This window comes from Cibotium barometz, chromosome 63 (assembly GCF_041138505.1).
Source record: "Cibotium barometz isolate CiBa-2024 chromosome 63, ASM4113850v1, whole genome shotgun sequence".
Classification (NCBI taxonomy): domain Eukaryota; kingdom Viridiplantae; phylum Streptophyta; class Polypodiopsida; order Cyatheales; family Cibotiaceae; genus Cibotium; species Cibotium barometz.
The window spans coordinates 3226112-3253456 of record NC_141108.1 but is presented as its reverse complement, the minus strand read 5'-3'; the positions used below and the strand labels follow the sequence as shown (position 1 = coordinate 3253456).

At 41.1% G+C, this 27345-nt stretch overlaps 1 protein-coding gene across 9 annotated transcripts in view; it reads left to right on the top strand.

The window, feature by feature from the left end:
* The first annotated feature begins 14644 nt into the window (after window positions 1–14644).
* The window catches only part of LOC147603573 (uncharacterized), a 49532-nt gene continuing 36831 nt past the window's right edge, over window positions 14645–27345 (top strand). For 3 of the 9 annotated variants that reach the window (XM_086796371.1, XM_086796376.1, XM_086796377.1), the window contains exons 1-9: window positions 14645–15089; window positions 15200–15880; window positions 15964–16074; window positions 16166–16222; window positions 16299–16372; window positions 16503–16602; window positions 16712–16782; window positions 16983–17086; window positions 17168–17271. In XM_086796371.1, the coding sequence (XP_086652497.1) occupies window positions 15719–15880; window positions 15964–16074; window positions 16166–16222; window positions 16299–16372; window positions 16503–16602; window positions 16712–16782; window positions 16983–17086; window positions 17168–17271 (783 nt within the window). In that variant the 5' untranslated portion in view covers window positions 14645–15089; window positions 15200–15718. The remainder of the gene's footprint in view (window positions 15090–15199; window positions 15881–15963; window positions 16075–16165; window positions 16223–16298; window positions 16373–16502; window positions 16603–16711; window positions 16783–16982; window positions 17087–17167; window positions 17272–27345) is intronic. The other 6 variants (XM_086796372.1, XM_086796373.1, XM_086796379.1 and 3 more) reach the window with 6 other exon arrangements.

Genomic DNA, 27345 nt, shown 5'->3' with positions numbered 1-27345 from the left:
TTTTATATCAAAAGTGTTACTTTTATCATTTTTAATTTTTATGCATAGGAGTATGCATAAAAGAAAATTTTTTTTATATCAAAAGTGTTACTTTTATCATTTTTAATTTTCATGCATAAAAGTATGCATAAAAGAAAATTTTTATATCAAAAGTGTTACTTTTATCATTTTTAATTTTCATGCATAGAAGTATGCATAAAGGAAAATTTTTTATATCAAAAGTGTTACTTTTATCATTTTTAATTTTCATGCATAAAAGTATGCATAAAGGAAAAAATTTTATATCAAAAGTGTTACTTTTATCATATTGGATTTCATGCATATAGGTATGCATAAAAGATATTCTTTTTATACTAAAAGTGTGATTTTCCTCATAAATGGATTTTATGCTTAACTTAGATGCATAAGAGAAATTCTTTTATTCTAAAAGTGTAATTCCCTACCAAATTGAAATTATGCATAAGAAGATGCATAAAAGATTGATTTTAATTTCGAAAGTGTTAGTCTCCTTAAATGGAATTTATGTATAAATAAATGTGTAGAGAAATCTTATATCAAATATAAGAATTCTCTTTTTAAAAAAAGATATGAAAGTGATAGGATGTGATAAGAGGTGTATGAGATGTGATAAGAATTGATAAGATGCGTATGGAAAGTGATAGGATGTGATAAGAGGTGTATGAGATGTGATAAGAATTGATAAGATGCGTATGGAAGTGATAGGATGTGATAAGAGGTGTATGAAATGTAAAAAGATGTATATGAGATGTGATAAGATTTGATAAGATGCGTATGGAAGTGATAGGATGTGATAAGAGGTGTATGAGATGTAAAAAGATGTGTATGAGATGTGATAAGATTTGATAAGATGCGTATGGAAAGTGATAGGATGTGATAAGAGGTGTATGAGATGTAAAAAGATGTGATAAGATGTGTATGACATGTGATAGAATGTGTTAAGATGAGTTAGGATGTGTTAAGATGTATATGGGATGTGTTAGGACGAGAATGGATGTAATATGGTTGTATGAATGTGATGTGGATGTATACATGTAGATGTATATGTATGAATGTGAATGTTGATGTGGATGTGGATGTATGGATGTAGATACGGATGTGTATGTATGTATGTGGATGTGTATGTATGAATGAGGATGTAAAAATGGACGTATGTATATAGATGTGGATGTATGGATGTATGTATGTAGATGTGGATGTATGGATGTGATTGTGAATGAAGAGGTGGATGTGAATGTATGGATGTAGATACAGATGTGGATGTATGTATGTAGATGTGGATGTATGGATGTGATTGTGAATGAAGAGGTGGATGTGAATGTATGGATGTAGATACGGATGTGGATGTATGTATGTGAATGTGGATGTATGAATGAGGATGTGAAAATGGATGTATGCATGTGAATGTGGATGTATGAATATGAATGTGGATGTGTGGATGTGGAAATGGAGGTATGGATGTATGAATGTAGATGTGGATGTATGCATGTAGATGCGTATGTATGAATGTGAAATTGGATGTATGATGTGGACGTACGAACATGGATATGTATGTAGAATAATGAATATGAAGATGTATGTGAGATAATGTAGTCTATATGAGTGAATGGATGAGAACGAGTACACACTGAATGGAATGTGGAATAAGTAATGTGGTCCGAGAGTGGATAATATGGAAAGACAAGAGTTCGTTATAGAAACTGTATTTGTGACTGTTTGTAAATGACTGTTTTATGTCAAGAATGCTGGAGAAGCATTTTGACCGTCTTGAGGATTAAGGTCATGAAGACTGAACTGATAAAGTTGCAACTGCTGACGGAGAGCCAATGGAGGACGTCTCGCGTAGCAAGGTCGATCGAGGTCTTGACCAGCCTCGGCTCGATTTAAAATGGTGAGCTTCTGGTACGGTGGATGAGGGACCAAGGAAGCGGCCTATGAGTGAAGCGCTAGGTCACCTGCGAAGGATCCTAGAGGGTGCTGACCATACGGTGCTCGGGCTCTGGGTCGCCGAAGATACCCACACGTGCGTCGTGGAAGATATTGGAATAAGGAGTAAGAGTTGTTTTCTGAAACCGGGCATGGATCTGGTTGATTGACCTTGCTGGTCCTCAACAGATGAGTCCATGGCTCTTTTATATGGATCTGTGGGTTGATCTTGCTGATCTTCCACGGAGACTCCATTCTATTATATGAATATATTGACGATTACTATGAGCTAGGAACCATGGAAAAGGCCCCTGAGAGAACAGGTGGTGAGCGTTTTGGTTGCCAATGATGCCATAAGTATACCGATGAAAGAATGACTGGAAATAAGGATTCAACCAGAGACTTTGAGGATTGTCATCAGTGACATAATGGTTTTATTAAAGGATTGTTTTAAAGCTAGTTGATGCTAAGAAAAAGGCAATTTCATATTGGGTGTGTAAGTGGTATGACTAGTTTTATGTTTGCATGAACTTCCGGCTAGGGGGCCTTGGAACTCTTTTCCTTGGTACCCGGGACAAAACCTAACCAAATTCCAAATTGGATCCCATCACTACAGTGGTTGGGCGGTTGGCTAACCCATGGGATCGGATGGGGTTAGGCTGGACTGATGGATCCGTAAATCGAGATTTAATTTCTATTATTACGATAGATGAAGTAAATCCCGGATAGAAATTGTTCTATGGATAGGAATCAACGGCTGTGCCTCTTGATGGGGAAAAAAGCGTTGATCCCAATGATCCAAGTGCAAGTTCTTCCTTGATTTGACCAAGTACCGTTAAAGGTGCAGTCAGATCAGTTTGATCAGTAATGATCTTGACTACGTTAGAGTAAAGAGTTATCCTGGTGGAATCGCCCGTGCTTTCCGGGTAAAGGAAGTTTTTCCGATTTCGGTTTTGGACAAACCGACGGATTAGTCTCTTGTCCGGATATCCGTGGGCGAGGCCCCGAGTGTGGGACCCCTGTCCCGCGCGAGAAGTGCTACTTCCGCTGCTAGTACCCCGAATCCGTTGCTCGGTGGGAACAGGGATCTCACATCCACATTCACATCCACATCTATACATCTACATCTACATGCATACTTCCACATCTCCATTCACATCCACATCTATACATCTACATCTACATGCATCCATCCACATCTCCATTTACATCCACATCTTTACATCTACTTCTACATGCATACTTCCACATCTCCAATCACATCCACATCTATACATCTACATCTACATGCATACATCCACATCTCCATGCATACATCCACATCCACATTCACACTCACATCCATACATCTACGTCTACATGCATACATCCACCTCCACATTCACATCCACATCTATACATCTACATCTACATGCATACATCCACATCTCCATTCACATCCACATCTATACATCTACATCTACATGCATACATCTACATCTACATGCATACATCCACATCTCCAATCACATCCACAACTATACATCTACATCCACATGCATACATCCACATCTCCATTCACATCCACATCTATACATCTACATCTACATGCATACATCCACATCTCCAATCACATCCACATCTATACATCTACATCCACATGCATACATCCACATCCACATTCACAGTCACATCCATACATCTACGTCTACATGCATATATCCACCTCCACATTCACATCCACATCTATATATCTACATCTACATGCATACATCCACATCTCCATTCACATCCACAACTATACATCTACATCTACATGCATACATCCACATCTCCATTCACATCCACATCTAGAAATCTACATCTACATGCATACATCCACATCTCCATTCACATCCACATCTATACATCTACATCTACATGCATACATCCACATCTCCATTCACATCCACAACTATACATCTACATCTACATGCATACATCCACATCTCCATTCACATCCACATCTATACATCTACATCTACATGCATACATCCACATCTCCAATCACATCCACATCTATACATCTACATCTACATGCATACATCCACATCTCCATGCATACATCCACATCTACATTCACACTCACATCCATACATCTACATCTACATGCAAACATCCACATCTCCATGCATAATAAAATTCTTTTAATTAATCTATGATGATAGTTCCTAGAATATGATAGGAAATCCTCTTTTCATGCTTTGAATGAAATTATTTTATGTGTATATTTTTATAAAATTTTGCCATAGCTCCGCTACTATAACTAATAAATCTCAATTATTTTAAAAGATAGGTTATCTTTAAGGGAATGATTAGAATGATCCCTAATTGGATCATTAACCCTTAATGGATTAAATAAAAAATAATCATAAACTAAAAGCATAGATTTAAAAAAACTATTAATTTATTCTCAAGCATAGATTAATCTTGGATTAAGAAAAAGCTTTATGAAAAGCTTCATTTGGATTGAGAATGGGTCATGAGTATGACGATTTCTTGAGTGAGAGAGAGAAAAAAAACCATTAGAATTAAACATAAATGAAAATTTATGTAATTCTTTACTATCATTAATTAATTAACTTCAATAGCATTTCAAAAACCATACCAATTAAGCTTCTCAAGCTTGAGAGGGGTTGAGAAGAGAGAATCATTGAGAAAGTATAGAAAGATCAAAATTCACTATACTTACCTTATAATTTGCTTGATTCTTTATTCACAGTAGAGGCCCCCAACCAATCAATTGGTTTAGTATGTTGATGGAGCCACCAATGGGGATTTAAGAAAGAGAGAAGTGTCAAAAACTAGTGAATTATTAAAGAATTCATAGTTCTTGGCGGCTTAGGTGGAGTAGAGTAACAATGCATAAGACACTATATTTTTTTCAACAAGGGAAGGCTTCTATTTATAGGAAAAATTGAGCTCCTAACCAAACAAACTGATTCTAGAATTTTCCAAGTCAGTTTGGTTGAATTTGGACTAGATTTAGACCTAGTTTGGTTACTTTTTGATTCGGTTTGGTTCCATTTTGATTTGGTTTGGTTCAAGAGAGATGAGAGATAAAAATATCACATTATTTTTGAGTTTAAAACTCATTCAAGCATGTGAAATATGCACCTCCTTTAAAGAACTCCCCTTCCTTACATATGTGTCAAAATGGAATGATTATACCCAAAATATCTCATATTTTTAATATTGCTCATAGTTTTTTACTAATAACCTTTTACATTTTCAACTCTTCATCTTATGTGAGCATTTACTCATTTTTGGATACCCAAAATATCTCATATTTTTAATATTGCTCATAGTTTTTTACTAATAAACCTTGTACATTTTCAACTCTTCATCTTATGTGAGCATTTACTCATTTTTGGATACCCAAAATATCTCATATTTTTAATATTGCTCATAGTTTTTTACTAATAAACCTTGTACATTTTCAACTCTTCATCTTATGTGAGCATTTACTCATTTTTGGATACCCAAAATATCTCATATTTTTAATATTGCTCATAGTTTTTTACTAATAAACCTTGTACATTTTCAACTCTTCATCTTATGTGAGCATTTACTCATTTTTGGGTATCTTCTTTTAGAAATTGGATTTATCTCCTCCCTACACATGGATTGATGCTATTGGCCCATAGGAACCTTAATTGGACCATAATCCAAAAATTTCTGAAAATCTAGACCCTTAGACTAAGGTCCTTTATACCCATTTCCAATTAATTCCAATTGCACATTGGAACATTCTTTTTGAATTTCTGTTTCAGGGAAACTTATTTTAATAAGATGAGTTATTTTTCTATCCAAAAATATTCATAATCTGAATATTCTCTCTCTAGAATAATTTTCTCTCTCTAGGCTAAAACAGTTAGAAACAAGGTCTTTATATTTCTGAAGAGGGATTGATTGCAGGGGAAGATACTAGACATCAAAAAGGGGGTGGGGGAGGAATCTTACAAATTCGATTCATGTTATGGAAAAGAGCAGGAAATAAACTAGGACAGACATGGATTTCTTATTAAGAACATGTTACTACTCCGAAGAGGAATGGAGGGGCAGCCTATTAGATGTCAGATTACATATGGTCACTAGGAGATGGACTTTATTATAAGATATGTGTGTATCTCAAGAGCCATGGGTGGTAATGGCTAATGCCCTCATAGAGGATGTTGCATTTGTGCATGGTAATACCAGGATTGATGGTACATGGTGGAATATAGTGAATGGTTCCCAATAGGTTTGAGTCGTGGCTTCACCTCTCCTTTCTCATTTGATGATCTCATGGAAGGAGGTGTTGGCACACACTAAATGGAAAACTTCAGATCAGCGGGCAGCTACATTTGAATTCTATGGCAGGTGAGGTGTTAGCTACTTCACGACTTCTGAAGTGGCCTAACAAACTTGTTGAGCGGCTAAAATTCAATAGAATGGCTCGATTGGGACTACTAAGATTTTCACGTGGATATGTATAGTTATGGGAGAAGGAGGGCAACACTTACACCATTTGGTGATATTCCTCAGGAGGATTAGCAACCTTGGTTAGATTGGGCATTAGAAAGCCTCAGGGACATTGTCCAATGTACAACAAATCAAGTGTACCATATCATGGTAGAAGATAAGCGTTAGATCATTGAGAAGGCTAATAGGGTATGGAACATCAGGAAGAGTAGGGCCTAGTGGAAGGAAGTAATCTAACAAGGCTGGTGGTCTAAGATTCCATATCAAGGGAAGGTGTTCCTATGACGCATGCTAATTGGAGGCCCTACCATTGGGGGACCAGTCGAAAGCGGTGGATTGCTTCTGGTAATTGTGTGTTTTGTACTACATGCTTGGAAAAATGCCCACATCTTTTCATTTCATGTCTGGTGGCAAAGAAGGTGTGGGATTTCCTTTCTCGTGTATGGAATCCGTTGACAAATAGGCCCGTAAAGGTTAAAGATTGGATTTTTGGCAAGATTTTGAATGGGCCAAATAACCCAGAACATTTAGTTTTCTTTCATTTTTTCAGGTGGACAGGTTTGTGGCATATTTGGTTAACTATGAATGCCTTCATATTTGATGCAAAAGTTGGTATTACAACTCACATGGGTCATATAAAAGGGCTACTATTGTGGCAACTCTCTTCCCTGCGCAGTCAACTCATTTGGTGGAGAATGACATGACTATATATTGGATGAAGGTACTTCGAGCTACACATGTGGTTTGGAGTAATTAGTGAGGGAAATCTAGTACATCACATGGCGGCCATGTGGCCATTTGTAAAGTAATTTTGGTAATATATCTTCTATTACAAAGAGAGAGAGAGAGAGAGAGAGAGAGAGGGATGACGGATTGAGCTAGGTAGGCAAGGCTAGAAGGAGGAGGGGAGGGGCTGGGTTGGTGGGCTCAGCAGAGGAGATGGGAGCAGCATATGGTGAAGGGGAAGAGAGAGACTGCTAAATTTATAGAGAGAGAGAGAGTGGTTGGGGGAAAACCTCCCTCCATGACCTTCCCACGTGTAGGATCTTATGAGGCTCATGGAATTCAAGAATTGAGTATAATTCTTGAATTTCATTAAGATTGGTAACAGGAGGCCAAATATTTCAAGGGTGAGGGGGCATATGTCTTTAGTAATCTGTTGAATTGTGGGAAAGGGGGCTTAAGAAACAAGAGAGAGAGAGAGAGAGAGAGAGAGAGAGAGAGGGCTGGGTAGGGCTTGAAGGGGATGGGCATGGAGCGGGCTTTTTTTGACAACCAATCTCTCAATTTCTCTATCTCTCCCGCCCTCTCTCTCTCTATCCCTCTGTCTCCCTCTCCTTGCTCTCTCTCTCTCTCTCTCTCTCTCTCTCTCTCTCTCTCTCTCTCTCTCTCTCTCTCTCTAACCATGTATTTTCTTCTTCTCCCCCTCTTCTTCTCCCTGCCTCCCTCCCTCTCTCTCTCTCAAACACAAATTTATTTACGTGTAAATACTCAAAATCTAATCTTTAAGGAGAGAAAAACTATTGAAGGAAAAAATAAACGATACCATACTTGCTAAAATAATTTCATGTACACAATTAAATATCCTACGAAAATAGTCTAAGTTTATTAAAAAACAGACATTTATTAAGAACGAAAAAGTCCATATAAACAAGAGATCTCTAACTAAAACGAGCAAGTCCACACATTTACATCCTCTAGTTCCCATGATTATTCTCTTTTATTCAATTCATGGCAACACTATATGTTCAAAGAGAGGGAATATGGTAGATCTAATGAGCTCCAATCCATAACTTTATATAGTTTTAAGTTGGTCTAATTGTAGCGTCCACATTGAATAGCCCAGTCATGTGTGGACAATATGTTTTATGGTTGCTATGTAGATAATACGCATCTTCTAGATGGCTAGCATCATTGACACAATTGGATCTGTGAGATGATCTAGAATAAGTCGAGATAACAATAGTATTATTTGGTCTTATCCATTCTCATTAATGTTGCAAGCTTCAATGTTATATTTTAGTAATGAAGCTACATACATTTTAGTCTATCGAGATATAGCATAGAAAACTCACTTGTTAAGTTGAGCGATCACCAAAAACACCTCTCCTTAGGGTCACCTCCACAAATGGATATCTTGAATTCTTGTGTGTGAATGTTGCATTGAAATTGTTTCAATACGCAAAGCTATACTCTATGCACGGTACAAGATACATTTAACAACACTATACCTTTTTTGATTTCTTCCATCCAAGTGCGTAAGCGGTGGTTGCCATCTAAGACGTAAAACACTTTTCGGCGATAAGGACTTCCACTCCGTCCCTTTGATTTGATCCTCAAACTCTTGGTTTTTTCTCTCCCTTATCTCATCCCACAGACCTTTGTCGCTTTCCATTATTTCATGTGTCTGAAGCAAAGGAGTTACAATAGAACATATGAATGTTCCTTTTGTGCACACGTAACCATGGTTGAAAAACTCAACACATAGCTTCATGTACCATACATTGACTCGATGGATGGATGGATTCGACACCAAATGGCAAAGTGGAATTAATGGAGTAGGCATGCTTTTTTTAATCAGAAAAAAATGATAAGATTAAATAGTTTTTTTGACTAGAGGCTTTCTAATTCATATTTTCAGCTTTTCAGAGCTTGTCATACCGTCAATCTATCCAACACCTCTTATAGCATGTCGACATACAATTCGCTACCATAGTTGATAACGAAAGCATCTCATTGCTCATCGTCGTCCCACTCATCCTCACATCACCACTATTTGAGTGGTACTCTTGCTGGATTTTGATTTGCCTTTTAATTTCAATTGTATATCTTCCTCCTCCACTTGTGATGCTCTCTACCTTTTGGCTTCCTGCAAGCCTTCTGTGTAGTCATTGTCGTTGTGGTCTTCTTTCATTTGCATGCCTCGCTTTCTAGATGTCATTGACACTTTATTTGTGTAATCCTCTCACTATCTTGTTGTTTCTTTCCTCTCTCTCTCTCTCTCTCTCTCTCTCTCTCTCTCTCTCTCTTCGATCGTCTTGATTGTAGAGGCCTTTATGATTGTTGAGTGAGGACTTCTAGATGTGCTATGTGCGTGTCTACTTGAGATGCATGTATTGTACTCGCATCTCCTTTAACCTGTTTTCTTACTATTAGTAGTTAAAACAAACTACACAAATCATGAAAGTCACACTAACAAAGTATACTTACAAAGTTAACATTTTCCCATATCACAAATGAGTTCACGACATCATGTAACATATACATGTCGCCCCACTGAATTGGATACGTCAAGGAAATGTCTTGCTCTAGACGATTCTCGACCATAACTCCCACATTCCCTTCCGAAATAGGTCGAGTGGATGCGTGCGTTATGCGTCCGACCTGCTGGCCCTGGGTCGTGATATGCACATTGTAATTGCAAGCAAACCTCCAACATATGAGTAACAATAAGTAGAAGTAATGAAGTGTTGTGTGTGGTTCAAAGGTTACAAGTGTGCACATGGATAAATAATGACAATGTGCAATACGCAATAAAAAAGCTAAGGTACACTTTATTAATAATGTTTGATTTACATCTCTGGAACAATGAGATATAATGTAAAATGCTATGATAAGCAAAGTGTGCCTACTCCAATAGTAAAGGAGCATAGTGAGAGCGATGATAACGATTTGATGAGCCTTGTGTTCCTAGGGAAAAAGTAAGTGCACATGTAACATTGACCGTTTACGAGTAATATATTTTTATGTTTGACAGAGTAGGAGAGTAGCTAATGGTCCTAGTTTGGGTAAATCAAATTGATAGTAGTGAAACTAAAATAAAAAAGTATTGCGTAATGATAATTTTGCCTTCTACAACATATGAGGTGTATGAGAAACATGTATGAATCATGAAATAATTAATGGAACCATGATGTGAACAGAGTTGATAGCCCTTGATAAAGTCTTGCTTGTGGTCAGCGATATGATAGAAATAGCCACAAAATTAACAAAGGATAGTGGAACCCTAAACTTTCAGTGTATTATAGGAGCGTTGGGGTCACTTTGCCAATCAGAAACAGAGTATCTTGTGGGAGGAGATAGGCAGCCAGCGGTATGTGACTTGATTGTGGCAAAGTCTGCCCATTGGAGGTGATGTGTATGGAACGAGGGATGGGATTAAAGATTGGAATCAATATACTCCAGGGGATGACGAGTACTTGTTTGACATTGCTAGTAGAGTCTTGTGTAGTGGGACACTAGTTATTATAGGCACTATGTATAGTGCAATTTATTTCTCATGTTGCTATGTAAAGGGATAGGTAGCTACAATTCATGTAGACCATAAGGTGAAAGACAGAGGTTGAAATGATATGCGGTGCACATGTAAGTATAATTGTCATTATAGTTGGCGACATCTAAGAATACATGCAATGTATGGTTGGCATGTGTGGTGATTTTCATTTATTTTGAGGTTTTTTATAGACATGGACACTTGTCATGAACGGCTTTCATGAGAGAAGGTACTGCACTAGAGTATGACGCTCCACAAGTTGACCATATTTTCGATGACTACAGAGAAAATGAATGGATACGAGACAACAATGGGAAACCATGGAGAGGCAAGAGAAATTTCTAAAATGGACCCCATTCATAAGTCCCAATGTACAGATGTTTGAGGCACATTTTTATTGTTTATATGTGTAGGAGGCTTGCAATGCGCTTGATAGACATGGAAACACATATTGGATTCCATGACAAAACCAGGGGATGTTATCCTAGACTTGTTTGTTGGAGTAGGAGATTTGGCCAGGGTATACAGACATGTTGGGAGAAATGTTGTTTGTGTTTAGCTCGATGTTAAAGTGGCCACACATGCCTTGTTGCCACTTTGCTTAGTTGTAAAAATCTTCTCGTGTGAAGAAATATACACCACTTTTGTGAACTATTTTATAGTAAAAGTGAGTGTTTGTGAGAGAGGGAAAGAGAGTGAGCCATCTAATTGTATGAATTTTCAGCACAATGTAGGTTTGTGAAAGGTTATGAAGTAAGGAAAAAGAATTAATATATGTGTAATAAGAGAGAGAGAGAGAGAGAGAGAGAGAGAGAGAGAGAGAGAGAGAGAGAGAGAGAGAGAGAGAGAGAGAGAGAGAGAGAGAGAGAGAGAGAGAGTACGGAACGGTGGAAAGGAATATTAAGTGGTGATATAACATGAGAGAGAGAGAGAGAGAGAGAGAGAGAGAGAGAGAGAGAGGGGAGAGAAAGGGATAACGATAGATAGAGGGGGAGAGAGCATGAGCAGAGAGAGAGAGAGGGGGAGAGATCTAGCGGGGGGGGGGAGAGAGAGAGAGAGAGAGAGAGAGAGAGAGAGAGAGAGATGTACGATTGAAAGGGGGAGACGAGAGTTGCTTAACGTCGAGAGAAAGGGATAAGGATAGATAGAGGGGGAGAGAGCATGAGCACAGAGAGAGAGAGAGAGAGAGAGAGAGAGAGAGAGAGAGAGAGAGAGAGAGAGAGAGAGAGAGAGAGAGAGAGAGAGAGAGAGAGAGAGAGAGGTGGAAAGGAATGCTAAGTGGTGAGATAACATGGGGGGGAGAGAGAGAGAGAGAGGGAGGGAGGGAGGGAGGGAGAAGAAGAGTTTGAGAGAGAGGGATAGAGAATGATAGAAAGGGAGGGAGAAGAAGAGTTTGAGAGAGAGGGATAGAGAATGATAGAAAGGGAGAGAGATAAACCGAGGATGTACGGTGGCAGGAGGGGGAGAGAAAGGGACAAGGATAGATAGAGGGGGAGAGAGAGGGACAAGGATAGATAGAGGGGGAGAGAGAGAGAGTGGCGGGGAGGAAGAGAGGGAGAGGGAGAGAGGGTGTGTGTTGTGTGTTGGAGGAAAGAGTGGCTAGGCGGGGCTGGGTTGAGGTTTGGGGAGGGATGAGAGGGCTGAAATTGTAGAGAGAGAACAAAGAGGGACGGGTTGAGGAAAAAGCCCGCTCCATTCCCCCATCCAAAGGAGGAGGGGAGGGGTTTGGTTGGGCTCAGCAAAGGAGATGGGAGGAACATATGGTGAAGGGGAAGAGAGAGACTACTAAATTTGTAGAGAGAGAGAGAGAGAGAGAGAGAGAGAGAGAGAGAGAGAGAGAGAGAGAGAGAGGAGAAAAAATCTCCCTCCATGACCTTCCCCCATGTAGGACCTTATGACCTTATGAGGCTCATGGAAAATCTATTTCAAAAAATTAAGTATAATTCTTGAATTTCATTAAGGTTGGTAAAGGGAGGCCAATTTTTTCATGGTGATGCCTAAGCAAATTGGTGATCTTTCCAAGTTTTCAAACTTTGGATATGGTACAACAAACATTAAAATGCATTAGTATAATTTATCCATTGCCACATCGATGAATCTAGAAAATTAGATGTCCCAAAAGTAAGGTTTTGTGACCTATATAGTTGGATTTGCTATACGATAGTTAACCTAGGCAATCAAGTATGATTTAGGGTTGTAGCTTTAAGATATTACCAACCCAAAACTTTAGGTTTGATGTATTTTTATAACCATTTTTTTGAAAATTCAAAAAAAAACTCACGACTCACCATCTCGAATGTCATGAAGTGGATGGAAATATCTATTTCATGAAGTACCTTCATCTTGACATTGCAAGGAAGGTCATTTTTTTCATGGTGATTGACTGAGCAAATTGGAGATCCTTCCAAGTTTTCAAAGCTAGGACAAACATTCAAAGTAACATATTTGTTCACTTCCTTGAAGAGAAATCTCAAAGAGGTACTTGAGTAAGCATTAGTATAGTAGTTTATTCATTGCCACCTCTTACAATCTAGAAAAGTATGTTTTTTATATGTCCCAAAACAAGGCTCAACTACACGTATCATTAAAATTACTATACGATGCCGAACCTAGGTGGCCAAGATATTATTTTAGCCAAAACTTTACATCCAATGCATTTTTATGTGTAAATTTTCTATAGTTCTCCATGAAACCATCTACGACCTCATGAGGCTTTTAGAGATATGTATTTCCTTTTTTTAAAAAGGGGCAGGCTATATACCTTTCCTTAGAGATATATATGTATTTCAAAGAGGTGACAATACAAATTTTTTCTTAGAGATATGTATTTCAAAGAAGTGACAATACAAATTTTAAGGTTGCTCTTGCCATTACAAGTGGCAATTAATTTTTTAAAGGTGCAAAGTGGCAATCCTTCCAAGTTTTAAAACCTACTATACAAAAAACATTAAAAGTAAATATGCTTTTCTATTGCCATGTCATTGAATCTATTGCCACCTCCTAAGAATCTAGAAAAGTTTTTTATGGAAATAAAAGTGAGTACAATTTTTGACTTCTATTGAGGTTGGTCTTGCCATTATAAGGGGTGACAATGTCTACATGTAGATGACTAAACAAATTGTCTTTCGTCATGAAATTGAAACCTATGACCAATGCTAGAAGAAAATTGCACTTCGTGTATTTTTCACGACAACAAACTGGTTGGAATTTCAAATGGTTGATATGTTGGATAGTTCACTTATGAAATGTTGATGTTAGATAAGGGTTCCGCATGGCTCAACATATCTAACGAGTCGCACTACGCGTCAACCCGAACCGCATCCTCTTCCCCAGGTAGACGAAAGGGCACCTTTGGAACACCGATAGGAAAATTGGCAACAGTGTAAAAAAAAGCCATCCTTTAGTGTAATTTTCACGGTTCAAATTGAGAAAAACCGGTTGTAATTTTCCTGGTAATGGGCCTTATTTGCACCTCTTGGTTGGGCTTGAAAGTTGTCCTTTTTTTCACTGGTTAGAAAAAAAGTTTATTTCTGACAGTGAGACTGGCAACGTTTGTGATCGGTGGTGCTTTAGTGTATTTTTCTCGACTGATTTCAATTGAAATTGTAATATTTTGGTTGAAATTAGGGGTTGCCTATATTTTCAGGGGACAAAATTTAAATATTTTAGTTATAGTTTTCAAGGGACAAAATTTATACATTTTAGTTATATTTTTGGCATTTCTTTGTGATTGGTTGAAAAAAGGAGTTTTTTTCCTGACCTGAACCTCCATTGATATTATTCACGTGCGAAGCAATTTTGGGGTCTCACGGGTGGGTCCACCGCCCGGCAGTCCACCACCGGCCCTGACCGACCAAACCTTTTGATATCATATCGTTGTCCGGCGTCATTTCATGTTCATTTCAATTTCATTGGATTTAGATTTCAATCTTGGTTGCCAAATAGCCATTTTGCATTTCGCTCCGCATTGGCGAAAGCTCGTCTGCAGAAATTTCCGTCGAATCTTCCGCAAATTCTGCCGTCCGTCGGATGCTGTTGGTGCATCCGTCCGATGACGCAGCGCACGAACGGTTCTCAGGTCGCCGTTGTCGGAGTCCCATTGCTTGAAGAAATTCCGTGCCTTTATTCTGATGCGAAGGCACCGGTCTGGCAGAGGAAGTAGAAGAAGAAAAGGAAATGCTGCTGTTCTACGACAAAAACGCAGGCTTTCTCTGTGTAGCTTAGCTTCTGCTTCCGGAGCACCGTCCGGCAGACCATTACGGCCGGCTGTGCATTCGGTGATCTGCCCTCAGTGTTGACGCTGCATTCGATCGCCACCTTGCGGCCCTCTGCAGAAGTCGATCAGACAAACATTGTTGTTCTTGCAACCTTGACGCTAAGGGAAAACAAGGTAATCTTCATTTCTGTTCTCTTCTAGGGTTTCCACCACACGGTGATTGTCGCGGTTCATCTGCACGATACCCTCGGAGCTAAGGATCTCCATTTTTTAATCTGTTCTAGGGTCTCCACCATGCGGTAGTACTTACAGTTCATCCAGATACACTCCGTTTTTGATCTGTTCTAGGGTCTCCACCATGCGATTGTACTTAACATTTATCGAGAAGGCTAGTTTTGAGGCCCTCCCGGTACGCTGAAAGCTTTTTTGGCATCCATTGTTCATAGCAAGCTCATGAAATAAGGGTTCAGTCTCATTAACCGGCCTTAATAGCTGCTACGGCATCTATAGTCTATTGCTAATCACAGGAATTTCATGATTGATCTGATTACATAGCCTTATTAGCTGCTTGGACATCATCAATATACCACCTCTGGATATTTCAGAGTCACCAAAGAAGGGATTAACCTGATCACCTAGCCTCGTCAGTTTCTCTGGCCTGCTTTAACCATCGTTACCGCAATACCTCTGCAAATTCATGATCCAACTGATTACCTGGCCTCATCATGCTCAGAATTACATGATTAGCTGCTCAGGGTTATGGAGCGCAAAACCATGCATGTCCACATTCTAACAATCCCCTGATGAAATTGTCCTATTTGTCGACTTCAAACAAGGCAAGGAAGTCATCTCCCTTCACCATGGATAGAATACAAGAGATGATGATGGCCAGCACCAGCATTTTTCACGAGAGAAAGCCATCCTGGCCAGTCAACAGCTATGTTCACAGGACAACTATGCAGGCGGTAAGCTCTCAACTCACTTGGGCACAGGCTTTATATCTGTAAGCTCCATTTAGATTATATTTTGACTAGTGGTCTACTTGCAGTTGGAATCTGATGCGGGAGCTCCCCCACCCCAAGCCTGGAGACGCAAGCTGGATTCCCATGCCAATTTTTTGAAGGAGTTCACGCTTACATTTATGGAAACCTTTAAAATGGTAATACTTGCCTCAATGAGTGAAATTTAGGGTTTGTGTATTGGTATGTTTGAGCTAGCCCTGACAAAACCACCATATGAAATGCTGTCAGCTTGGCCTAGGATGGAGAGTGTGGCAGTATGCTCGATCTGAACGCGCCAAGGGAAGGGTAAATTTAATTTCTATTATCTTTTAGGCGCATTTTTAATTCTAAGTGAGGTAGCTTATTATCCATGTGCTTACAGAAAGCCCCTATTGACCCGTTTCGGAGAGGTCCAAAGCCTGCTGCTTCCAATGGTGTACCTCTTGGAGGAATGGGGTAAGCACACCATTATTTGATTTGTGTGATGTGTTGTCACAAGATAGCTTGCAATCTCCCAACAAATATTGGACTTCTTTTATATTTTGAATTGCAAAAAGTCTAAGGAAACAAGTTCATGGCTTTTCAGGGGAGGGAGCATCAATAGAGGTTTTCGAGGTGAATTCCATCGTTTCCAACTTCTGCCAGGTGTTTGCGCAGAGGAAGTTGTGCAAGGAGATCAGTTTTCAGTGTGTCCTCTGTACTTCTGTGTTGGAATAGTCTATATATTCTGCTGAATTATCATATTGCACTACTGCAGAAGTTTTGTGCAACTCATCCAATTGTGTGTTTTTTCAGGTTTTTATAACTCGGGAGAGTGGAAAGAAGTACTCATCTGTTCTAGCGACTGGTTTTTCTGAGGAAAAGCGGTATGGAGGTGGTTTCATTCCTTTCATTTCGTCATGAGAACATATTCATAGTTTAAGCTTTCCGCTATGTATATGTTTATGGACAAATTTTCCTCTGTGGGAATGATGGCTTAGATGGGAACAGTGAAGTTACGTTGTAGCCCTGAGATTAGGCCCTTGTTTAATCCATTTGACCCAGTTTTGTACCTAATTTGGTCCAGAAAAAAGGATGATGGCTCAGGCATTGCGTCTTGGGACTGGAATTTGCATGGTCAGCATTGCTCGTATCATGCTTTGTTTCCTCGGGCGTGGACCATCTATGATGGTGAGGTTGCATTTTTTATGGTCAACATAAAAAACGTTGTCCCTTTATAATTGTAAACTTTGTCTTTGAATAACTTTACAGGTGAACCAGATCCAGACTTGAAGATTTCCTGCCGCCAGATATCTCCCTTTATACCCCACAACTATAGAAAAAGCAGCTTACCTTCTTGTGTATTTTCTTTTACTGTAAGAATTTCAAATCTTTTCTTTGTGTGTGTGTGTGTGCGTGCGTGCGTGTGTGTGAGAGAGAGAGAGAGAGAGAGAGAGAGAGAGAGAGAGAGGTATTAATGTCTACTAAAGACCCAATGGGTCGATGACCTAGGGTGGTTACTATTTGAAAACCCCATACAGCACTTGTGTACAAGGGGTAGTTGAATAACCTGTCTGGATTTTTATAATATACACCCCTTTTGGAAATTTTGAGATAGTAAAAATATCGCTTCTATACATATATTTTTTTCTCTTTTGGGATTAGAAAATGCTTTATGTATATATACATCTTGAAACTTCACAACAAAATAAATCCCTTTTGTTGAGTGCACGTGCTATGTTACATATATTTCAGCGGACCCCCAAAGGTGTAGTACATATGATCCATGTGTAGACTAGAAGTCATACAAAAGTGGGCATGGCTAATCCTAGGCTAATCCCTGATTTGCATCAGATAAAACATTAGGTTTTGGAGCAGTAGCAACTATCACAGGCATGGAAGGCATGGTGTGAGGAACAGGACAGTAGTGGAGCATCTTTCTGATGCTGTCGGCCAGTTTATTATTCCTTCTAAGGCCTATAAAAGGCATCGCTTTGCTCATAGTAGTAGGGCATCTAACTCTCAGCAGGAGTTGGGTCACAGTAGATGGGTAGGGTAGGGTTTTCCACCTTTTTGGGTCACAGTAGATGGGTAGGGTAGGGTTTTCCACCTTTTTGGGGCATGCATATGGTGCGAGATGTACCTTTTTGTACTATATGAAAATACTGAAATACACAGCCACCTCTCTCTCTATTCTCTCTCTATGTTGATTATTCTTGCATGAGTTGTTCCTATGCAGTGCTTAGCACTGAAAGAAGACTACCCAGAGCTTCCGCATGTCACAATGGTATTAGAGCATCAGGCTAAGTGCTGTTAGTGTCCTAGAAGAAGTGCACGAGTCCAAGGAGAGAAACACAGCATGTGTCAACCCCCAGAAGCTGGTTGGTGTCAGGCAACCCCAAGGGGAGAGTTTCATGAGAGTTGGTAGGCAGTTGGGGCTGCCCGATAAGCTTTTATGGAGCACTCTAAGGGATGAAGTTCATCCAAGGGGTGGAGCCAAGGGTGCCCGGACCAGTTTTCAAGAAGAAGGATTCATGTGTATGTTCAGGGACAGGGCAAGGAGGCAACGGGACAAAGGGGAACATATGCTACGATCTCTACATCAGATTTGGAATGGATTCAGAGACCTAAGGCAAGGTTTTCAGTGAAAAGGTTGTCAGGAAGGGAAGGATGACCGGTATGGGAGAGACCATATTTGGAGACAGGGGATGATGACAGTCATTTGGGGTTCGAAGTTGGAATCCCGTCATCAAGTTTAGCAAGAGGGGATGTCATGTGCATGCACATGGGCAGGCTAATCCTTGATTTGCACCAAATAAAACATTAGGTTTTGGAGCAGTAGCAGCTGTCACAGGCATGGAAGGCATGGTGTGAGGACCAAGACCTTGTCGGCCAGTAGTGGAGCATCTTTTTGATTGTGTCGGCAGCGAATGATTTATGCATGTCCATGGAACTGGCTGACAGCAAGTTGGCCAATTTACTATTCTTTCTAAGGCCTATAAAAGGCATCACTTTGCTCATAGTAGGGCATTTGACTCTCTACAAGAGTTTGCCGTCTAGATAGGTAGGATAGGGTTTTCCACCTTTTTGGGGCATGCCTATGGTTGCTTGAAATCATGTACCTTTTTGTACTTTATGAATATACTGAAATACACAACCTGTCTATGTCTGTTGATCATTCTTGCATGATTGTAGCCGTTGAATATAGTGTGAGTAATCGACTCAATCGTAAGGAGGTGGTAGGTGGGGTTGGTGGCATTTAGGACTGTTGCTTTCTAGGCCTGCTGTATGGTTGTATCAATGAGCTGGGATACTATTTTTCCTATAGAACGCTTGTGCCTATGTGCTAAAGAAGAGCAGCGGAATCAAACACATACAGCAGATATGAGTCCTAAACTACTGATGAAACCGATCTCCTCAATATATGATATATTATTGGGAGTATTTAACAAATACAATGCTTCAAGGGTTCAATGAACCAGATGATGTCCATGTACAACTGAGATGAATACAGTATCAAAACAAGAGACTCGAAGTAGACGTTCGAAGGAGTGCGACCACTTGAGTGGTCAAGTCTCTACGGTCCTGTGCCTTCACTGGAATCCCCGGAGAGCGCCCCACTGGTGTTCTAGGACCACGCACAAACAGGCGCTCTTGTACTAACGCCCGGCTCTCCCGATCTCGGCACCCATGGACCGTGGCTCTCCAAAAGCTTGGACTACCCGGCACCGAACGGGTGTTAGCGGTAGAGAGAATCCTTTATCAGATTTACAACAAAATCCTTTACTTAAATCTGAATCCACTTACTTGTAGCTCGCTAATGGAAGACAAATACCCGAGGCGTCTGTGTGCAGCTACTAGAGATGGACACCAGGGCGTAGCAGCCGGTCGAGGAGCAGCAGCAGCAGCTGCCTGTGTAGAAGGTGTAGCCACCTGAAGAGGGGAGCGCAGAGCCGCCTGTAGCCACCTATGGAAGAGGGCGCAGCCGCCTGGGAGAGGCGTAGCCACTTGTTGTGGAAGAGTTGCAGCCGCCTGCAAGGGAGGAGGAGGAGGCGCAGCCGCCTTTGGAGAGGAGAAGGTGCAGAAGCCAGCTGAAGAACACGGAAGCCGTCTGGCTGCAGCCGCCTGAGGAGTGCAGAAACCGCTTGGCTGTAGCCGCCTGTGGGGTGGCGCAGCCGCCTGTAGGGTAGAGGGAGCAGCCGCCTATGGAGAGGAGTGCAGCCTGCTATGGAGAGCAAGCGCAGCCTGCTGGAGGAGGCATTGTCGCCTGCTGGAGAGAGAGAGCAAGCGTAGCCGCCTATGGAGGAGAGGATGGTCGCCTGCAAAAGTCTCCTTCCAGGATGATAGGATGGTCGCCTCTTTGTAGGTGTTGGAGAGGAAGCACACGATCACAGCTGGCCGGCTCCCCACGCTTGCATGGGGATAGCCAGCTTCAAGGTGGGGTGTGGGTAGGTGGCCATGCACCCACCCCCACTCATAAAGGGTTAAGAGTGGGGTTTCCTTGCCCCACCTGTCACATGCACTCTGCACTCAGTGCTTGGTGACAAGATGGCTCATCATCAGAAGTGCAACAATTGTACAATATTAGAACCCAGCAGGATGATATTTGTCGTACGCCGTGACCCCATTGTACATCCTCAGTCCAGGATAAGTCAGGCACGAGCTACGTAGGTCATTCCTCAGCCTTAGCGGGTCAGTCAGTCAGTCAAGTCCCTTAACCCACTTGGAGAGAATCATTCATGCATGTAGAGTCAGTAGAAGCCTTAGGGTTCGCATCAGAAAGCACTCTGCATTCTGCATAATATACATTCATATGCCTGTGCATCATTTAGAACATCCCAGAAGCCTTAGGGAATTTACTAGGATTTATCTGGTATTTTTTTCATATTTTATAGTATTTATTTAGCATTTATTGTCATTTATAAATATAAACTTTATTAAATGACTAGCCAACTTGTCCAACCTCCAGTTAGTATAAATAGGCTTGCATAGGGCTTAGTTTCTCATTCAGTCTTCAGTGTGCTAAGAGCTTTCCTTCTCAGCCCTAGGAGTTTCCCTTGCCTTCAGCACTAGACTAGTCTCATCCAGCCCTTGGAGAGCTTGAGGTTGCTTCAGCACTAGACTAGTCTCATCCAGCCCTGTTCATCCAACGCCTGCAGTTCAGCAGTCCCTACAGCCATAGGCGCCTGCATTCAGCATCAAATCAGTCCCTGATTCAGCATACAGTCCAGCCTCAGTTCAACGCCAGAATTCAGCTAGCGTTTTCTGCATGTGCACCAGCCACCTACAGTCATCTGCGTTTACAGATCTGCAGCACCTACAGCCTGCGTATTCTGTCCAGCAGCAGCCGTACTGATCTGCGTTTCTGTCCAGCAGCAACACACCTGCGTTTCTGTCCAGCAGCAGTACAGCCTGCGTTTTCAGTCTTGCATCAGTTCTACAGCAATACCCCGCCTTCTGTGCATCATCCATACATGCAACAGTCATCTGGTGAAGGTAACACAACATTCATAAGCATTTACAGCATTCTAACATTTCAGCCAATCTCCGATCCTCCAAGATCTTGCGTTTGGCTTATCTACAGTCCACAGTCATTCTCTCTAAAGAAATAAAGCAAATACTATCTCGTTATCGGGATAGGGGGCCCTTCAGTGGGTAATTCGGGACCCAATCTGGTGTACAGTTCTCATCTCTCTCTCTCATCTCTCTTTAAAGTTTGAAGTATTAAAGTGGATTGCTAAACTCACGAAACTCAGGATACAGAAGACGGTGTGAGCATTTGTGTGACAGGATCTTCCAATACAAAGACTTCCGCTGCACATCACACCACCTTGGCCCATACGTGGGTGCCCACTTTTAAATGAATGTGAACCTACAACCTTATAAAAATAAAGGTTAGAAAGAAAGCTATTAAACAAACAAGTGCAATACTTTTACCACCTGTTCACACGCAACAAAACTCGTTAGAAGAGAGAGCAAACTTCACGACTCACTGGCAGGCGTCCCCGCTCAGTAATAAGTGGCACGTCAAACAGGCAAACACAAGAATACAAGTCATGCGAAAACAGTTCCAAACATGCAAAACATGAATGCATGTGCAAATAGTATCATGGACATATCTCCCGTTCATGGAACAAGTACAAAACATCTGTCGGGCACAAAAATGGCACGAGAGAAATAATAAATCCCGGTCTTCCTATGGAGTGACAGTCCCATAGGTAAGACACAGATCCAGGCACGAGCCTCCCTAAGTGATAGTCCCATAGGCAAGACACGGCACAAAAACTGGCTCTTCCATGGCGTGACAATCCCATGGATAGAACACAGTCTAGGTCATACATGGGTGGCACCAGTCTGGCTCCCGTCCATACGACACCATCGTGCTAACACACGGGTGGCACCAGTCTGGCTCTCGTCCATGTTATGCAAAAATTCTGGCCCCTTCACATGAGACACCGGCCTGGCCTCAAGTGAACGAGACACAAATCTGGAGATGGACCAAATGGTCGGCCAATTGGTGACATCCCCCCGGGCTTCTAAAGAGTTGTCCTCAACTGAAAAGCCTCAAGATATGCCTGCAACAACTGTGGGTAGTCAATAAAATAATCCTCGTTTACCCATTTGCATCAATGGGCAAATAATTTTTGAACTTAACAAGGTATCTCCTGGAAAGCTTTCCTGCAGGTAGCTTTCGCTCCTTGTGAAAGACAATCTGTTCTGGCTGGAGGATCTCCTCAAGCTCATTAATCTGTGGCGGATCTTCTGTGACAGGCTCGTCAGGATCTGGCCCCACATATTTCCGAAAAAGACTCACATGAAATGCATTGTGAATCTTCCAATGACTAGGTAAATCAAGCCTGTATGACACTTCATTGATCTTTTGAATCACCTTGAAGGGTCCATAATAGCGAGGAGAAAGCTTAGGATATGATCCTTCTCATCCCGGCCTCTTCCGAAGCCTAGCCTTCTCAAATTTCAGCAAAACCCAATCACCTTCTTTGACTTGCATGTCCCTTCTATGCTTGTCAACAGCCATTTTATGCTTATCTTGTGACCTTGCAATGGCTGTCCGTACTTGAGCAAAGGCTACATCCAAGTCACGAACGTATTCATCAGCTGCAAAAATCTCATCCTTTGTACGAAGGATGGGTGGGAAAACCACTCTGTCATAAATAATCTCAAACGGGGCCTTTCCCGTGGAGGCATGGATCGTATTGTTGTAGGCAAACTCAACAAGTGGAAGATACTTCTCCCATGCAGTCTTTTGATCTGCCACATAACACTTCAAGAAATCCAACACGGCTGAATTTGCAGCTTCACTTTGGCCATCCGTTTGGGGATGATAAGCTGATGAAAACTCAAGTTTAGTGCCCATATTATCAAATAAAGCTCTCCAAAAGAGGCTTGTAGTCCAGGGATCTCTATCCCCAACAATGGATTTAGGCATACCATGATGCTTGAAGATATTAGCAAGAAAAAGCGTTACCATATGATCAACTTTAATGGTTTTCTTGACGGGCAAGAAATGAGCTTGCTTGCTAAACCTGTCCACAATGGTCCAAATAGCATAGGTTCGTTTTCCCACTAAGAAGAGGGAAATAACCGTGCTCTGATACCAATGAAACCGATCCCGTCAAGTGGGAATAGACTCCATTGGACACCCACACGCGTAATAGCACAACTTAAATATCACAATTTGAATAGACAACTTAATAACAACTGAAAATTAAAATGAAATGAAATGTTGATCAATGGACACCAGCACTGGGGCCGGAACGGACCGACCCCCCCCTCAATATATGATATATTATTGGGAGTATTTAACAAATACAATGCTCCAAGGGTTCAATGAACTAGATGATGTCCATGTACAACTGAGATGAATACAGTACCAAACAAGAGACTCGAAGTAGACGTTCGAAGGAGTGCGACCACTTGAGTGGTCAAGTCTCTACGGTCCTGTGCCTTCACTGGAATCCGCGGAGAGCGCCCCACTGGTGTTCTAGGACCACGCACAAACAGGCGCTCCCGTACTAACGCCTGGCTCTCTCGATCTCGGCACCCATGGACCGTGGCTCTCCAAAAGCTTGGACTACCCGGCACCGAACGGGTGTTAGCGGTAGAGAGAATCCTTTATCAGATTTACAACAAAATCCTTTACTTAAATCTGAATCCACTTACTTGTAGCTCGCTAATGGAAGACAAATACCCGAGGCGTCTGTGTGCAGCTACTAGAGATGGACACTAGGGCGCAGTAGCCGGTCGAGGAGGAGGAGAAGCAGCTGCTTGTGTAGAAGGTGTAGCCACCTGAAGAGGAGAGCGCAGAGCCGCCTGTAGCCACCTATGGAAGAGGGCGCAGCCGCCTGTTGTGGAAGAGTTGCAGCCGCCTGCAAGGGAGGAGGAGGAGGCGCAGCCGCCTTTGGAGAGGAGAAGGTGCAGGCGCCAGCTGAAGAACACGGAAACCATCTGGTTGCAGCCGCTTGAGGAGTGTAGAAACCACCTGGCTGCAGCCGCCTGTGGGGTGGCGCAGCCGCCTGCAGGGCAGAGGGAGCAGCCGCCTATGGAGAGGAGTGCAGCCTGTTGTGGAGAGCAAGCGCAGCATGCTGGAGGAGGCACTGCCGCCTGCCGGAGAGAGAGAGCAAGGGTAGCCGCCTATGGAGGAGAGGATGGTCGCCTGCAAAAGTCTCCTTCCAGGATGATAGGATGGTCGCCTCTTTGTAGGTGTTGGAGAGGAAGCACACGACCACAGCTGTCCGGCTCCCCACGCTTGCATGGGGGCGGCCAGCTTCAAGGTGGGGTGTGGGTAGGTGGCCATGCACCCACCCCGACACATAAAGGGTTAAGAGTGGGGTTTCCCTCCCCACCTTGGCCCATACGTGGGTGCCCATAATGGGTGCCCACTTTTAAATGAATGTGAACTTACAACCTTATAAAAATAAAGGTTAGAAAGAAAGCTATTAAACAAACAAGTGCAATACTTTTACCACCTGTTCACACGCAACAAAACTCATCAGAAGACGGAGCAAACTTCACGACTCACTGGCAGGCGTCCCCGCTCAGTAAGTGGCACGTCAAACAGGCAAACACAAGAATACAAGTCATGCGAAAACATTTCCAAACATGCAAAACATGAATGCATGTGTAAATAGTATCATGGACATATCTCCCGTTCATGGAACAAGTACAAAACATCTGTCGGGCACAAAAATGGCACGACAGAAAACATAAATCCCGGTCTTCCTATGGAGTGACAGTCCCATAGGTAAGACACAGATCCAGGCACGAGCCTCCCTATGGAGTGATAGTCCCATAGGCAAGACACGGCACAAAAACTGGCTCTTCCATGGCGTGACAATCCCATGGATAGAACACAGTCCAGGTCGTACACGGGTGGCCCCAGTCTGGCTCCCGCCGTCCATATGACACCATCGTGCTAACACACGGGTGGCACCAGTCTGGCTCTCGTCCATGTTATGCAAAAATATTGGCCCCTTCACATGAGACACCGGCCTGGCCTCAAGTGAACGAGACACAAAATTGGAGATGGACCAAATGGTCGGCCAATTGGTGACAACTGATCTGTATTATGTACAAGAAGAAAGTCATACAACTGAATCTCTAGTACAAAAGGCGTGACTAAGGAGGAAGACGCGACTGCCTAGCCGCAAACACACTGCTGTATATCTTGGCCTGGATTTGCACTGTAGAGAAGATGCTCTATAGGATTCCAACGCTGATATTTTGCAAACGTTTATGATGATTTCTAGGTGCACATATATATACATATACATATATGTATATGTATATGTATTCCAACGCTGATATTTTGCAAACGTTTATGATGATTTCTAGGTGTACATATACATATATGTATATGTATATACATATACATATATGTATACATATACATATATGTATATGTATATGTATACATATATGTATATGTATATGTATATACATATATGTATATGTATATGTATACATATATGTATATGTATATGTATATACATATATGTATATGTATACATATATGTATACATATACATATATGTATATACATATACATATACATATATGTATACATATACATATACATATATGTATATGTATACATATATGTATATGTATATGCAAAATATCAGCGTTGGAATACATATACTTTTTTTTTTGGGTAAATCCATAAACAGTATATTATCAATGAAATTTACATGAGAGTCTCCAAAACGGAGAGCCTCAACGGGAAATCAGAAGCAAAGAGAAACTATTTCCAGGCATGACTGATGAAGATCTCCTTGGTGGCAAGCATCATAAACAGATTGCCGTAAGGAGCTTCTAAAATACTGATAAGATTGCAAAAACGGTTTCCCAAAATATCTCATGTTGTGATCCTGCCATATGGTCCAGAAAGCCCAATATCTGACCCAGTACAAAAGTAAAGAGTAATGGACCGTGGTTGTAGGGAGTCTGCCTTCATCCGCGTTGGAATACATATACATATACATATATATATATATGTATATATATGTGCACCTAGAAATCATCATAAACGTTTGCAAAATATCAGCGTTGGAATCCTACATAGCATCTTCTCTATACATATACATATATGTATATGTATATGTATACATATACATGCATGTATATGTATACATATACATATACATATATGATATGTATACATATATGTATATGTATATGTATACATATACATATACATATACATATACATATACATATACATATACATATATGATATGTATACATATACATATACATATACATATATGATATGTATACATATATATGATATGATATGTATACATATATGTATACATATCATATATGTATATGTATATGTATATCATATATGTATATGTATATTTATATGTATATGTACATGTATACATGTATATGTATACATATACATATACATATATGTATATGTATATGTATATCATATATGTATATGTATACATGTACATGTATACATATACATATATGTATATGTATATATATGCATGAGTATATCTAGTTTGCATGTAAACTGCTGTTGGCGGCCAGTTATTTATGTCCATGGCTAGCTTTATAATGATGATTTCTGGCTGCACTGTCCAGGCCTTGCCCGGCTGTCCATGCACACATCCGTTGTCACATGCACTCTGCACTGTAGGGCATTGTGACAAACTGGCTCATCATCAGCAGTGCAACATTTGCACATTATTAGTTCCATTTAGGATGATATTTCTCATACGACATGACCCATTGTAATCCTCAGTCCAGGATAAGTCAGGCACGAGCTACGTAGATCATTCTCAGCCATAGCAAGTCAGTCAGTTAGTCTAAGTCCCTTAACCCACTTAAACAGATGCATTCATGCTTATACAGTCAGTAGAAACCTTAGGGTTTGAATCAAAAAGCATCCTGCATATTGCACATCATTCATGCATAGC